This window comes from Microtus oregoni, unplaced genomic scaffold (assembly GCF_018167655.1).
Source record: "Microtus oregoni isolate MIOR12 unplaced genomic scaffold, Mior012 000015F_ref0000493, whole genome shotgun sequence".
Taxonomy (NCBI): domain Eukaryota; kingdom Metazoa; phylum Chordata; class Mammalia; order Rodentia; family Cricetidae; genus Microtus; species Microtus oregoni.
The window spans coordinates 22,130,321-22,145,938 of NW_024543074.1; the positions used below are offsets into that span (position 1 = coordinate 22,130,321).

The 15,618-nt window shown below is 45.2% G+C and overlaps 1 protein-coding gene across 3 annotated transcripts in view; it reads left to right on the forward strand.

Moving 5' to 3' along the window:
• Positions 1–8,255, forward strand: part of Gosr1 (golgi SNAP receptor complex member 1) — a 32,754-nt gene extending 24,499 nt beyond the window's left edge. For all 3 annotated transcript variants that reach the window (XM_041664614.1, XM_041664615.1, XM_041664616.1), the window contains exons 8-9: positions 550–632; positions 4,594–8,255. In XM_041664614.1, the coding sequence (XP_041520548.1) occupies positions 550–632; positions 4,594–4,718 (208 nt within the window). In that variant the 3' untranslated portion in view covers positions 4,719–8,255. The remainder of the gene's footprint in view (positions 1–549; positions 633–4,593) is intronic.
• The last annotated feature ends 7,363 nt before the right edge of the window (positions 8,256–15,618 follow it).

Sequence of the window (15,618 nt, forward strand, 5' to 3'; positions counted from 1 at the left end):
ATTATCTCCGATTCTCAACAGTATCTCAGAGTGATTTCATGAAGAGGCTGCATTCTATGAAAAAGCAACATTACCCCTTTCCCAGTTACATTTAGTGAGTCCCAGATCTGCCTCCTGATTCCCTAGAATTTCGAAACCTTGTTTGTTTATATGTTAAGAGCTGATTGAATGTGGATACATACTTGGGACACTGTTTTTATGGTTATGATTCTTCTTAGCAGTTTTTCCTGATTAAAATTGTTTTAATAGTTGGACCTTTTTAAAGCCATTAGAGCAGCTTTGTAATGTATGAATTGTCTCATAGCATCTCATTTCATTAGTTACTTCAAAGAAAACACAAGATGACTCATAACAAAGACTTTGTTGGGTAACAGCGGGTTAAGTGAGAAAAAGACAGTGGGAAGTTTGCCAGGCAGTGATTTGTACCCATTTCCTGCCTGGTCATTCCAGGATTGTTTGCTCACTGTGCTTTTAGAGATGTGATGGATTGAGCAAGGTAATTAATTCTCCATCGCCAACCCAGTTGTTTCTTTTCCTCCCCTCTTGAAGCATTGCTATGGCTACGAAAGAAAATATGACTTCTCAGAGAGGAATGCTCAAGTCCATTCACAGCAAAATGAACACTTTGGCCAGTATCCTTTTTGAAATCTGTTGGTGGGGTGAAAGTCCCTCTCCCCTCCCCCATTATATAGGGATAGAGGAGCAGGTCACCAGCATTGGTGGCTGAAGAGCTCCTTAGTAACCACATCATGTGAGGGCTTCCTGCTTTGTGGGAAACTTAGGTTTAGCACCATTTCTAGGGGACAGCATTCTGGAGGGTTAATACTAAAGATTTAGATTTGTAAAATTATTCACAGTATTTTTCTATCCTTAAAAGCTCTGGATCCAAGTTAGTACTCCCTGCTTGCGTTCTTAACCACCCAACACTGTGTCTCTGTTTTCTGATTTGCCACAGTGGAGGACAAGTCAGTCGCAGGAAGGGAGGGGACACTGTGCAGGTGTGTGTAACTGCGGTAGAATATGGTGACTGCACAAGCCCAGGTTCAGAGTAGTCTCTGCTTGTTAGTTTTTTGTTTTTGTTTTGTTTTGTTTTGGATTTTCGAAACAGGGTTTCTCTGTAGTTTTTGGTGCCTGTCCTGGAACTAGCTCTTGTAGACCAGGCTGGCCTCTAATTTACAGAGATCTGCCTGCCTCTGCCTCCCGATTGCTGGGATTAAAAGCGTGTGCCACCACCACCTGGCATCAGTTTTTAAATGTTTAGCTTCCCAACTCAAAATAGGATTGCTTCAAAGAAGTGGGGGGGGGGGGTCCCAAATGGATGTAGGAAGGACCTAAGATTTTTCAAAAGTTGGGTATCATCTGGCCAACAGTAATTAAGGATACTTTTATTCTGATAATCTATTTTCCCCACCTTATCCCCCCAAAAAGGATATACCTGGCATTGCTTGGCATTTTCCAGTCCTTTATCAATTTTCTGATAGTCTAGTATAAAAACCACAATCCCAAACCACTCAGGTTCATATAGTGCTGCACAGTTTATACAGTGCTGTTCTGTGACATCGTGTTTTGTAAGTCCCATAAAAGGAAAAAACAGGAACTTATTGACTTTGCAGAACTATTTTAAATTTTCATGCTTTTTCTTTCTTTGTGTGTATATATGCATGCATTCATTGCATATTTCTGTGGTACACATGTGTCCCTATCTTTTACCTAGACTGAGACAGGGTTTCTTGTATGAAGCTATATCCCTCCAGCTAGCTGACTCTTAAGCTTCTAGGGATTCTCTTGTCTCTACCTCCCATCTTCCCACATTTTATGTGAGTCCTGGGGATTCACACTCAGTTCCTCGTGCTTGTACAGCAAGCGCTTTTGTTCCCTGAGTCATCTCCTCAGCTCCCAGTGCATTTTTCATGCATTTCCATCAAATCAGATCATACCATAATGTCCCTTCCCTCAGGTGATATTTCTCTCTGTCACCCAGTGTGAGCTTGCATCTCCAGAACTCACATAAAAGGTGAAGACATAGTCATTCTGGGGTGATGCCAACACACTCATTTATTCACCCCATATATGGGACTACTCTAGACCGAAGTACAGATACCACCAAAGTGCAACTTGGTGAGCCAGTGACTTCTGTTGTTGTCACTTACAGGAATATGGATGCATGGTTACTTACGGTAGAAGTGACTCACAGACAGCAGCATTACCAGGGCCCACCCCAGCAGGGGTGACAGCTCACAAAAGCTGGGAAACTTAGAGCACACTGCACAGCCTGCAGGCAGCTCACAGGTTGGAGAGTGTCCTTTTCAAGTGGCTTTGGTCTAAACCTCGTATAGGTAGCTAATCTGTTTTAAGAGTCGTTTCATGTTAACTCTGCTTACTCTGGCAGGGAGGGGTCTAGTGAATCTGGTCAGTTTCAGGGACTTCCTAAAGCTATTTTGAGTTGTCTACCTTCTGGTTTAAGGAGCTTCCCTATATGATGGAATGTTTCAATCTCACAGGAAACTGTTACACAACATCCGGCTAGTAAGAACTCCTAGACTCTGATACTCCAACCTCAGCCCCAGAAGAACCCGAAACACTATATTTATTATAAGTTAGCAGCAAGAGCAGAGACAGCTTAGTAAATGTAAAAGGGTTTGTATTTTGTATGACCACTGAAAATAAGCCCCAAGTCCATAGCAGGCAATATGCTTGGCTTGGATACTGTTCCTTTAGGACTTGGGGCTTAGAGGACACATACTTTCAGAGAGAAGGCACAAAACAGAGGTAACAAATTTGAATGGAAAACTCAGTTTCAACTAGTATGTAAAGTAGCCCAGCTATCCAGCTGCCACTTCAATTTTTTATTTTAAGTTTTGAGAGAGGGTTCTACTGTGTAGCCCTGGCTGGCCTTAAACTTAAGAGATCTGTCTGCCTCTTCTTCCCAAATACTGGGCTTAAAAAGAAATTGTGCTACCACACCCCTGGTTTCTATTTTATTTTCAGTGTGTGCTCTCTCCTATCACAGATCTCTTCTTTCTCTGTGTTAGCCTGCCTCTCCCCTTATGACAGATGACTACAACACAGCTCGAAGACCATAGGAAAAGAACAAACTTGCCAACAGCTGTCAGCGTATCCCCTAGCCTAAACCAGTGCCCATTCAGAGCTAAGCTACTGCCAAGGGAAGGACTGTTTACTACCTGAGTATAGATGCTTCTCCCTGCAGAGCTTGAGAGGAGCAGGCAGTGGTGCCTTTAATCCCACCATCTGAGAGACAGGTGGATATCTGAGTTCAAAGCCAGCCTGGTCTACAAAGCAACTTCCAGGACAGCCGTAGGACTGTTGCACCAAGAAACCCCGTCTCAAAAAAAAAAAAAAAAAAAGAAAAAGAAAGAAAGAAAGAAACAAGAGAGGAATAGTTCCCAGAGATAAACTAAAAAAGAGTGTTCTTGACCACAGTCAAGGTTTTCTGATGCCACAGTTTTATGTTATTTTTTTTTATCTGTGTGTGTGTGCACTCATGCAGAGGCCAGACGGTTTAACTGAAGTTACAGGTGTTTGTGGGTTGTAGAAACAGAACTTAAGTCTTCTGGCAGAGCAGCAAGTGCTCCTGACCTCTAACCATCTCTCAAGCCCCTGATGATTTCTTTATCCCTGCATTGAACATAAAACAATGAAGACTTTTCTCTGGGAAGTTTTCACTTTGTAAAAGGTTTTGTCACTTTGATACATATGTCCTGTTCCTGACTTTTAAAACTGTTTCTCTGTCGGTTGTCCCTTTGGTCCTACTCAGAAATACACTGATGCCAGGAGTATGTGCTCAAGACAGTGAAGAAATTCTAGTTATGCTTATACGATGTGTAGAGTCTGCACATACACAAGTAATGTGTCCCTGTGAGAGTCCTAGAGGGACCAACACTGCACTTTTTATGAAGAGCGTGGTCGATGGTCTTTTTGAACTTGATGTATTGTCTCTACCAACATGGATAGTGCAGCTGCCCTGGTGTACACAGCAGGGAGTGTATTAATGACTTGAAGTACTAAAATACGGTTGGGATGGTTATCAAAGCCCAAAAAATTCAAATTTCTCTCTCTCTCTTTCTCTGTCTCTCTCTCTGTCTCTGTCTCTCTTTCTCTCTCTGTCTCTCTCTCTCCAGTTCCCAAATAGAGCAGCAAGAGCATTTAGCCCATTTTCCTGCTACAGTTGCTAATCACTGCAAAGCAAACCTAAAATTTTAAATAATTCTTAGTGCCCAACTACCTGAGTCCAAAAAGGATTCCTTCCTGGGGCAGAGAGGGGTCGGGTTTTCTTCAGAATTCCTGTCTCTGAGGGGAGGGCAAAGGACAGAAAGGGGAACTTCAGAGCCAGCCCAGAAGCCCTGGTGGACTCTGGCAGCTGTCCATAGTCTCTCCACTGATTTTCTTCCATTGTTCTTGCATGTGCACTTTGCAGACTAGGTGGATTGAGTTTGCTCCTATTTGGGAATGTGGGTTCCTTTCTCTTCCCCATGCTTTCTTGTCATTTGCTGGTTGGACTCCACTGATGGCTGTTTGTGAGTCCTGTGCCTTTTAAATACCCCTCTCAAGTATGACCTTAACTAAGTTTCAAAGACCGTTTTCCTGCTGTGAACAGCCTGATACAAAGGATCAACCTTAGGAAGCGACGTGACTCACTCATCCTTGGAGGGGTCATCGGCATCTGTACCATTCTGTTGCTGCTGTATGCATTCCACTGAAAGGATGGCCCCAGGACTCTGCCCACCACCTTCCTGCCCTGATCGGGAGTGGGGAAATGAGGAAGGAGAAAGACTGCCCTGGCCATGAACCTGCCAGCCAGACGAACTCTAAAACTGCATCCATGACTCGGACCTGGTCAGACTGAGCTGAAGCCAGTTTTTCTGTGCTATCTTTTCTAATGCACATTACTGTTTTTAATTTTAAAAACAACAACAAAAGGCTTTCAGTTGCTTGTGTTTCCCTGGAGGTAAGCAGGCAGAAGCCGAGAACCTGGGCTTCAGTAACTGGAGAGGCCTGATGGCCAGTGAGCCTCATCGCTGGCCTCCTCACAGTGCCAGGCTCTCCACATCCAAAGATGGCTTTGCCTTCAGCCGTGAGACTAGATGTGAATAAGAATAATTCTTGTCCTTTTATTTAACACTTGTGATGGGAAATCAGCTGTCCTCTGCTGACACTCTGATCTGGATTCTACTCTGTGGCCCTCACTCTTGGCAGTCAAGAACAATTCCATTTTGCACCAATTCTGTAGGATGCCAATGCTCAGCTTCATCACTGAGTTTTCTGAAACAGAGCACGGTAGAAAGGGTATGTCTCAGCCGGAGCTGGAAACACATCAAGAGTGCAGGCCTGGCACTGAGGAGCTGGTTATTGCTTGTTAGTTCTTCCATTGGGTTAATATTTGCTTCTATACGATAAAATCACATTTCCGCTCTGACAGACAACAGCCAGTGTCTGTCATTACCCCTAGTGGCCCCTTGTCATGTGAAGATCAATACTAGGAACCAGGGGAGGGAACTGTGGCTCTCAGTGAGATGGCTGTCCGTGTCATTCCATCTGACCACGTTCTACAGCCTGGAGTAAACCTGATTCCCAGGCACGCCTCCCTGTAAGGATCTAGTCACTCCTCATCCCTTAGGCTCCCCTGCATCCCCAGGCCGTGGTCTCATTGTTGAAGGTGCCTGTGATGCCTGTCCGCACCTGTTTATTGCTGTGGACAGTGACTGAGATGTAAATGCTTTTTAAGCTTAGCCATTCTCAGCATCTGAAATTGGTAACTTGTCTTACTAAACTAGCAGATATTTTAAAGGCCTCCAACATCTGTGTCCACCAAGAGAGAAGGCTGCGAGCCCCCACTAGAGTATCCTCTGGCACCACAGGCAATGAGAAGGAAGATAATCAGGGTGTAGCCTTCACCACCTCATGGTGTGGGAGTGGTGCCTCTGGGCAGACTTGATTACTTAGTGCTCACGGATGTCTGACATCTGATTTGGGACTGACTGAGGAGAGGTTTGTCATTCTGGTGTCGAAGTGTTAGTACATTCTGGGTATGAAAGGCATTTGATATATTTTTCTTAATTATGGGGTTTATTTTTCTAAATATGGGTTAATCAGCTTGTTGACTAGGCATGCCCTTAAAAGGAAATTAAATTTTCCACTGTGGGCCTTAAAGAATCAGGGAAGTTTGTTTGCTAAATTCTCTTTGGGAGAACAGAACTTCTCTTCTCTGACACTTTATTATCTTTGATTTTTTTTCAAAGGGCCCCAGTTGGTGGTTGTGCCTCAGCTAGGCTTTATGGGACTTTGGTTGTTATATAGTGGGCATACATAAAACTTGAAGTATCCTAAATAAAGTTATTTATTTAAATATACTGCCAGTCTTTTCTACTGGTTTGATTACTTGGTTCATCCACTAAAACTGCTGAAGGAGAGTAAGCTAGCCACAGCACAGCGTGCAGGTGGCAGTGGCTGCTCCAGGATGCTGTGCGCAGGTGAGAGGATGAATTATGTGTCTGTATTTTCCGAAAGTAAATCAGTTCTTCCGAGGACACTGCCGGGAACACTCACTGTGGATGCTGGAGCCTGTGGTCGCTGGGGTCCAGAGTCTGACTGACCTCCAGGTGTGGTGTCCCTGAGGGGGAGGCTGCTCCTTCCCTTCCGGTCCCGCTCTTTATAGGACTCTGTGGTTGCTGAATGGAACTTCAGTTTTATGACGTTGAAATTTTTTTAAGTCCTCTTTGTTTCCCCCTGTGGGCTATCCTTACATACCCAGTTTTCAGGCTCAGGAGCCGGCAGTTAGTTCTGGTCTGAGCCTGAGGTTAGAGGGTTTTTGTTTTGTAATCCCAATGAAATGTTGGCTTCTTAGGAAAGATTTGTTCTTTTTTTTTTTACATAATACTTTTTTAAAAAATATTTTTAGTAACCATTCAAAACTTCCCACTTAACTAAAAGATATGAAAAATGGAAACAAACAGCAGAAAATTTCAAATGTGTGTTTGTCTGGACAGTAGCTCACTGTTTAGCCCTCCCTGGCCTTTAACTTCTGCCTTGGCCTCCTGAGACCCTTGGACTATTGCTATCTGATGCATGCCACCACACCTGGTCCAACAGTATTTTTTTGTCTTGCTGTGTCCAGTGACTTAGTAAAGCTGCTCGGTCAGTTGTTACTGAGATCCACAGTGAGGTGGCTGTCCTGCAGTCTCTGGACTTGAGTGATGCCCAAGGAGTCTCTGCCACCTGTATTAGTCACCTTTGATTTTCCCTTCCCCTTGCTACCAAATCTACTTTTATTGAGAATGTCTTTTTCCTTTCTTCTGGTACTCAGATCAAATGTGGGAATCTTAGAAGTTAAGGATGGAGACAAGTAAGGAAAGAGCTACCACGAGGATGCTTTTGTACCTAGAATCAGATACTTACCTGGGCACTTCCATGTTGGGTGTGGACTGTGAGTGGAAATGCTCCCTGGTCCCCTGATGCAGTGACCTGGGACCGAGGAGTTGAGGGACCTTGATTTTCACCCCCGCCATTACTACCCTGTGTCATTGCTGATGTTTGGAACCCAAGGGAGTAGCATTTAAGAATGGGTCTAACCATTCTATCTTCTGTCATTAACTAGGTAAAAGTTTTGGAAATTCACTGAGTTTTCGAACTTGTAATGTTAAGTTGTTGGGATAAACGGCTGTACCCAAGCCATTTGTGGCAAAGGTGGCAGAGCAAACACACCTACTTACAAGACTGAGTGTTCTCTGTTCTCCATTTATAGTAGGGTCTCCAAAAGGGTGGAGAACTTCCCACTGTGGTCCCAAACTTGGCTGTTCATTCCTATGTGTGCCTGCACACCCCCTTCTTGGGGAATCAGGGACAAGAGCGGGATCTAAGCATGGTGTCAGGTGAGAAGTGAAGAAGCCAAGCCATGGCTTTAAGGGTCTTTCTGTCTCTCCTCTTTTTTCCTTTTGGTATCTGATCTAAAATCATAGCACCAGAATATTTGTGTCACACCCTTGTAGCTCTTAGAGATGGGAGCAGAATCAGTTCTGATCACACTTTATTCTCATGGGATACAGTCTTCATGGAAAATGCCAATACCAAGTTTTTTAATCTATTTTTTCCAGATGCACTTTCTAATGTTTTGCTTTTAAAACGGCTTCTTGGAACCAATATTATTGTATTTGTACTTAATTTTTGTTCTCATCTAAATGTGCATTTTCTGACTGTATAGAAGAAACTTTGTTATATAATTTAATAAATTAAATACCTAAATATCATGCCTGTGGTTATCTGTGCTGGCGAGACGACTGTGTGCCCCATCGGACTGTGTCGACCACTGCTGCAGAGGACTTCTCAGGATGTCCCAAGCCTTCGAATGAACAGTCGGGTGGTCGTTTGAGCTCAAGGATGAAGGAAAGGGGCTGGCAAGATGGCTCGGCAGTCAAGAGCACCGGCTGCTCTTCCAGAGGACCCAGGTTCAATTCCCAGAATGTTTGTGGTACAGACATACATAGTAAAGCACCCGTCCACATAAATTTTTTTAATGACTATCTTTATCATAAAATGTCAGGGGTTATGGCAAAAGTCTAAAAATGTGTATTTGTCAGAAATGTATATCCTCACCTTCTTAAATAACTATTTGACCTTGATTCTCCAGAAAATGGAAGCACATTTCCTGCCCATGAACCAGATGGTCTTAGTTTTCTGTCTCTTTTTAAGATGATACTGTCAGGGGCTGGAGAAATGGCTCAGAGGTTAAGAGCATTGCCTGCTCTTCCAAAGATCCTGAGTTCAATTCCCAGCAACCACATGGTGGCTCACAACCATCTGTAATGGGGTCTGGTGCCCTCTTCTGGCCATCAGGCATACACACAGACAGAATATTGTATACATAATAAATAAATATTTTAAAAAAAAAGATGATACTGTCAGGGCTGCCTATAGCTCAACAGGAGAGCACTCACTGAGCATGCAGGAAGCCCTGGCCTTTCGTCTCAGTACCACAAAAATCAACAAACAGTATAATGTGTGCAGTCCATGTAAAGTTTAGCCTTGTAAAGTGTACTCACGGGTTTTCATGTGCCCATTAGATAACCGCAAGACGAACCAGAGCATTGCCTCACTGCAGAAAGAAGCCCTGCCCCACACAGCAGCTTTTGTTTGCTTGTTTTGGTTTTGTTTTTTGAGACAGGGTTTCTCTGTAGCTTTGGAACCAGTCCTGGAACTTGCTCTGTAGACCAGGCTGGCCTTGACCTCACTCTGATGGGACTAAAGGTGTGCGCCACCACCGCCTGTCCCCTCTGCCCCTTTTATCTGAGCACATTGTTCTCCCTTTCTCAGCACTGCAGCCGTCCCCTCCTGACCAACATGGCTTCTAAAGTGCCACCTCTGCTCTTCCGTGGGCATCCTAACCTTACAACCCACTGTGTGCTGCGTGTGGTTGTGTGTGGGTGTGCGCACGCATGCACGTGTCTTGCGCACATCCAGTACCTTCATGTAGGTAGCCTTTCCATCTCATAGATAGGAAACAGCTGGAGCTTTGCTCAGTCACCAAGTGAGAGGTGAAAGGATCTGAGTGTTGAGGGCTTGTTTTTCCTGGGCTGGGGGTGGAAGCCAGGGTTCTGTGTATTCTAGGGAGTGTTCTACCACCAAGCTATGTCCCTAGTCTTGAGGGCTCTTTGATGTCAAATCTTAACACTAGTTTTACAAAATCTTTTTAACTCTAGTTGTCTGGTGAAGAAATAAGGGAAATAAAAATCATTGATTTTGCTTAAAAGTAATCATTTAGAGTTTTATAACATTATTTCAAAGGCATGCCATTGTCTAAGGGCTTCCTGAGGGGCCCCGTCTGTAAGTTACATTTGTGCATGAGTACTGGCGGGTTGCAGTGGAGTCAAAGAAAGTGCTTAGGTCACTGGTTTAGATGGCAGCTTCTCTGCCCGCTGGCACCCTCTCTAGCCCTCGGTTCTTCCTGGCCAGCACCAAGGCCTTGGATGAGAAGGCAGGGATACCATTCTGAAGGTGAGCCCTCTGTAGGCTGCTGTTGCTACTTGCCCAGCCCTTTCCTCACAAAAGGCCATGGCTCGGCCCAGGGCGCCCTGGTCTCATAGCAAGAGAGGGCTAGAAGTAGCAAGTCTGTTGCTGGAAGCTCACTAAAGATGTCTGCCATCAGGACATTTTCCTTAGCGTGAAAGCTGGGAGAAAAACAAGTCTGAGAATGGATTGAGTGGCTGAGATGTGGCCAACAGGATTCTTCACCTTGGCTACAGTTCCCCAGCTCAGCAATGCCGCTCCGTGGGCAAAGCTCTTTTCTATGCTAACTCTCAGTCGAATCTAAGAGGACCAGGTGTTGAAGTTTTAACTTCCTTCTTAGAAGAATTCCCACGATGGCCGGAAGACACCCCCTCAACGTGGTCCTTCGATAACTGTCACCCTGACATCTCTGGTTTTCTGTTTGCCTCCTTTTACAAGATGTGGCTTTTAGCAAATGGTCACATATCTTAATCCATTTATTCTGTATATTTTCAAACACCCAACCTTTTGCAGAAATGCCTTACGTCTTGAGCAGCACACTACTATGGTTGGTATTTAAGCCAGTGCCAGTAGGGTAAGGTTTAAACAATTCCCTAAAAATTAGACCCTTGAGGTGAAGGTGGCATCCTAGAATATGTCCACCATCCTCTTCGTTCCCCTCTCCCCATCGTGTCTCACAAACAAGCTAGTCCTCGCTGCCTGACTGGCAGCTTCTGTGGGCATGCCCTGCCTCCATCTAACCTCTTTGGCACCCTGCATATAGCAGCCTACCTTAGCTTCCTAACTACCCATGACCTGTCACGACTGTTGAAGAGCATTCCTAGCCTCTAACATGTGAAGGAATGATAAAATTCCTTCCCTGGATGAGACAAAACTGTCTACTCCTCCTGTGAACTCAACAACAAACTGAGGAACAATTCTTCCAGAATTGACCCTGGGGAGCCAATGGGTTGATGAGACTTGCTTACAAAGCAGTGGGCCGGGGGTTCTGGGCAGGAGCACGCGTGACCAAGCAGCCACACTGGATAACGAGACCCAGCATGACCTCCTCTGTGGTTCCATAGATGGAGCCCTTTCCCCTAGTTCTTCCCAGTCTGTGTACTCTAGCCCAACCCTTAGGCATGTGTCATTAGGGTAATCAGGACAGAGTTGTACATAACTGGTTAGGGGGGACTAGATACTTGGATGAGACTCCCGTGACCCCCTCCTGTGAGGGAACACAGCAGTCAGCAGGCCCAGCTGGAATAATCTTTTGTGATTAGGCCAGAAGAACTGAAGATGGTAGCAGTTTGGCTCAGAAGATGGCCCTAGACTAGTGGTTCTCAACCTGTGGGTTGCAACCCCTTTAGGGTCAAATAATCCTTTCACAGGGGTCCCCTGAGACTATCAGAAAACACAGATATTGACATTACGATTCCAACATTACGAAGTAGCAGTAAAAATAATTTTATGGTTGGGGTCACCACAACATGAGGAACTGTATGAAAGGGTCACAGCATTAGGAAGGTTGAGACCCACTGCCCTAGACAAACTCATCTTGTTCTTACATTATTTCTACAATCTCCCCAAGAAACCCCAAGCCTCAAAGGAGGTTAGATAAAAAGCCTGGGGCCCTATCTGTGATCCCTGTCTCTGACATATTTTGGAGAAGGAAATCCAATGTGAGGAGAAGGATGAAAACAGGTGGACATAGACTGTCCCCTCAGGCCCCGCGACCTGGGCATCATACATGGCTTTTCTCATAGCTGGTTCCCTCAGTAGTACCATCTGTCCCTTCTGTTCACTTCCTGCCCTGATATCCGTGGTGACCTCCTCTGCTAGTGATCAAGCTCCATGAGCGGGCCCATCGGTTGCCCTTGTATTAACCGCAGGTTCCATTGCTTGTGTCAAGGACAGGTGTGTGGTTACATTGTTTGCTTCTCTGTGTCCCCTGAACCCAAAGTGGTCTAGTCCTCTTCTTCCCCCACAACCTCATAAACCAGCCTGTGAGAGTCAGTCTCTGTTTGTGAAGCTCCTTCCTGACTCCCACAGCTCCAGCTCCGGTCCTTTCCTGAAGACGCCAGGCTGTCTTTAAGACCCTGACTACGTGCTTGGTCGGATTCTTCTTTTCTCTGTACCAGAGGCTGCACCTGAGGGTATCTCCTGTCACCTCTGTCACACCCTCTTCCCAGGGGCTCCAGGGAGGGCTCATTAATACAGATAATCTGTGTTCTTTTTACCCCTTGCCCCCCCCCCCAGTCTCGAGAAGCCCTATGCCAAAACCACATCATCCTCTTTTACCCGATTTCCTGCCGGTTCAGAGGCTAATGTGGAGAATGTTGGGCATGTGTGATTTATATTTCGATTTTCTAAACACACCATCTCCATGTGGACAGCCACCTCTGCCTGTCCTCTTGCTCTCCATAGCAGCAACCGGGCTGCCTCTGCAGCTCTTGCTGGTACCTCCGCCCTCAGTGTGCCACTCCTGGTCCTGACTGCTGTAGACATCCAGCCATTCTCAAAGTATCTCCATGCATATTGGTTTTTCGAGACAGGGTTTCTCTGTGTTGCTTTGGAGCCTGTCTTGGAACTAGCTCTTATAGATCAGGCTGACCTCGAACTCAGAGAGATCCGCCTGCCAAGTGCTGGGATTAAAGGTGTGTGCCACCACTGCCTGCTTGACTGTTAGAATATTTTATCATTTTCACAGATTGTTTTATGTGTAGAATACTAAGAAAGATATTCAAGAAACTGGTTTCAAAGTGGCCTAGGGGGAAAGAGTGATCGTCTGGATATCACAGACAGACATGGAGGACTTGATTCTATACACAACACAGATAGTATTTTTTAATAATCTTAATTAGATATATTTTAACTTTAATTTTTTTGTATGTTATATGTATGAGTGTCTTGCCTGCATGTGTGTCTGTGTGCCATGTTTGTCCAGTGCCTGAAAATACCAGAAGAGGACACCATAACCCTGGAACTGGAATCATAGGGGCTGTGGGGCGCCCTCTGGGTGCTGTGAACCAAATCCAGGTCCAGTGCAGGCAGGATCACTGAACTCTCTCTCCCTCCCTCCCTCCCTCCCTCCCTCCCTCCCTCCCTCCCTCCTTCCCTACCTATCTCTCTCTCTCTCTCTCTCCCCCTCCCTCCCTCCTTACCGCTCTCTCTCTCTCTCCCCCTCCCTCCCTCCCTCCTTACCCTCCCCCCTCTCTCCAGTCTTCTAAATTATATTTTTATAAAAAGAAACCAGCTGCTTTGAGAACATCGGTATTGAAGGCATGTCTCTTAATGGATCTATAGAGGTTGCCTGCTTAGCCAAGAGCGCTTCAGAAACTCCTCGCTGGTAGGAAATTGGAGCGCTGAGCCGTTAATGGAACCATGAGCTTCTTGCATCCGATCGTTTTCAATCATTTATGGTGCTGCACAGTTGGCAGATGCCTGGGCTAGGGCCCCTCTAAGACGTGGTATTTATACTGAAGGGAAGGCTGTTCCAGCCTTGCGATGTCGTGGCGTGTCCCTGCTGAAGATGACCTCTGAAATCTCAGAGACCCAGTTTGCTTCGACTTTAATAATAAAATAAAAAGGTTGGGTTGTTTTTCTTCTGATTCCTTGCAGAGGTGACAGACCTGGGAAGGTGTGGAAGACCCTGAGTTGGCAAGTACTTTGTCCAAGATCATGGTCTTTCTTTCTTTCTTGGTTGTCCCCCCCCCCCCCCCCCCCCCCCGAGGCAGGGTTTCTCTGTGTAGCCTTGACTGTCCTGGAACTCACTCTGTAGACCAGGCTGGTCTCAAACTCATAGAGATCTGCCTGCCTCTGCCTCCGAGTGCTGGGATTAAAGGAATTAGCCACCTAGCCACCACCGCCTGGCTAAGTTCATGGTCTTTTAAGAAAGCAAAGGAGAATTAATAGGGAATGTTTGCTCATCTAAGAACTCTTTGGGACTCTTTTCTGGCCCTGCTCTTTGATCCAACCCATTAATTAATTAGTTCATAAAAATTTCACATAAATTAAAATTCATCTCCTAGACGGAGTCTTTTTTTCCCTTCTTCTTTGAGACAGGCTCTTGTGGAGCCCAAGCTGAAGCCTTGACTGTTCCTACTGCCCCCCACTTTCTGAGTGCCCAGGGTTACAGGTGTACCCCACCATGCCCAGTTCACACAGTCCTGAAGATGGTAGACACTCTGCCAACTAAGCTACATCCCCATCCCTCAAATTCATATTTAATCTAAGGAAGTATTTGTGTCAAAGTTCTTTGTTCCGAGGTAGTACTGTACAGCCGTGAGGATGATTATAGCATGAAATTTAACCTCAGCCAAAAACTCTCTATAATCTGTTGGAAATGGCAAGTTCTTATGGACCAGGGCACTGTACAGCTCCTGTTTCAAATTACATTTTTCCTCACAAAAATGAATGTTTATTCATGACAGAATACATAGACTGAATAGAAAAGGGGAAAATATATATTTCCCAACATTTTGTAAAGACTATAATCACCTTACACATTTTATTTTTTTTATTTTTTAATTTTGTTGTATGGGTATATTATCTGCAAGCATGTCTGTACACTGTGTACGTGTACCCAGAAGAGGGCACTGGATCCCCTGGAACTAGGATTACAGATGGATATGAGCTTCCATGTAGATGGTGGGAATTGAACCTATTCTTCTGGGTGCATATCCAGTGTCCTTAACCACTGAGCCATCACTCTGGCCCTTTTGCAAAACTGGATCATATATCATTAAAAAAAAAGAATACTCCCCTCTCTCCCCCTTTCTTTCCCTCCATCTCTCCCCCTCCCTTCTCCCTCTCTCTCCTCCTTCCTTCCCCTCCCCCCTCCCTCTCTCTCTCCAGTGCTGAGTGTCAAATGCAGGGCATACTCACACACTGGTGAGCTCTCTGCCACTGAGAATCCCCGGCCCCACACTGCCCTGTGGCCAGAGTCTTTACATAACTTGATGCCCACAGCTTTCTGAGCCATTAGTTCTTCATCTGCATGCTGTTCTGCAAAAGCCGCACTGAGTTTCCTTCTGCAGATGGCCGAGCCTGATTAATTTTTCAAATCCACCCCCTCCCACACACACACTTTCGAAACTGTGGTTGCCAAGCTTCAGCCCATTATAAATAAATGAGCCACACTGACTTTTCCTTTTAAAAATCCTGAAAACATCATTCTGTTCACTCCTCCACTGCTAAGTGCACAGCCCTGTTCTTTCCTTCTGTCTGTTTTATGAATCGGACTGAGGGGCACCTTCAGTTTAATGAATGCTTAGCTATTTTTTGAGCTTGAGGATATACGGACAAAAGCCAAGGAGGAGGATCCCAAAATGAAAAGATGAGCACAGCCCCGTTTTAAAGTGGGCCAGAAAACCAGGTGTAATGATGTATACTTGTAATCCCAGCACCTGGGAAAGAGCTGCCTTGAGTTCAAGGCCAACCTGGGCTACATAGTGAATACAAATTGAATCTTCACTGCACAGCAAGACTGTGTCAATTAATTGGGCAAGGGATCAGTTACAGTAACTATTTAAAGGAATAGGCTCCTTTTAAACCCAAAGCCTCCAGCATTTAGAAAGTTGAAGTTAAAGGTCAGCCTGGGCTACATAGTGAGGCTTGTTG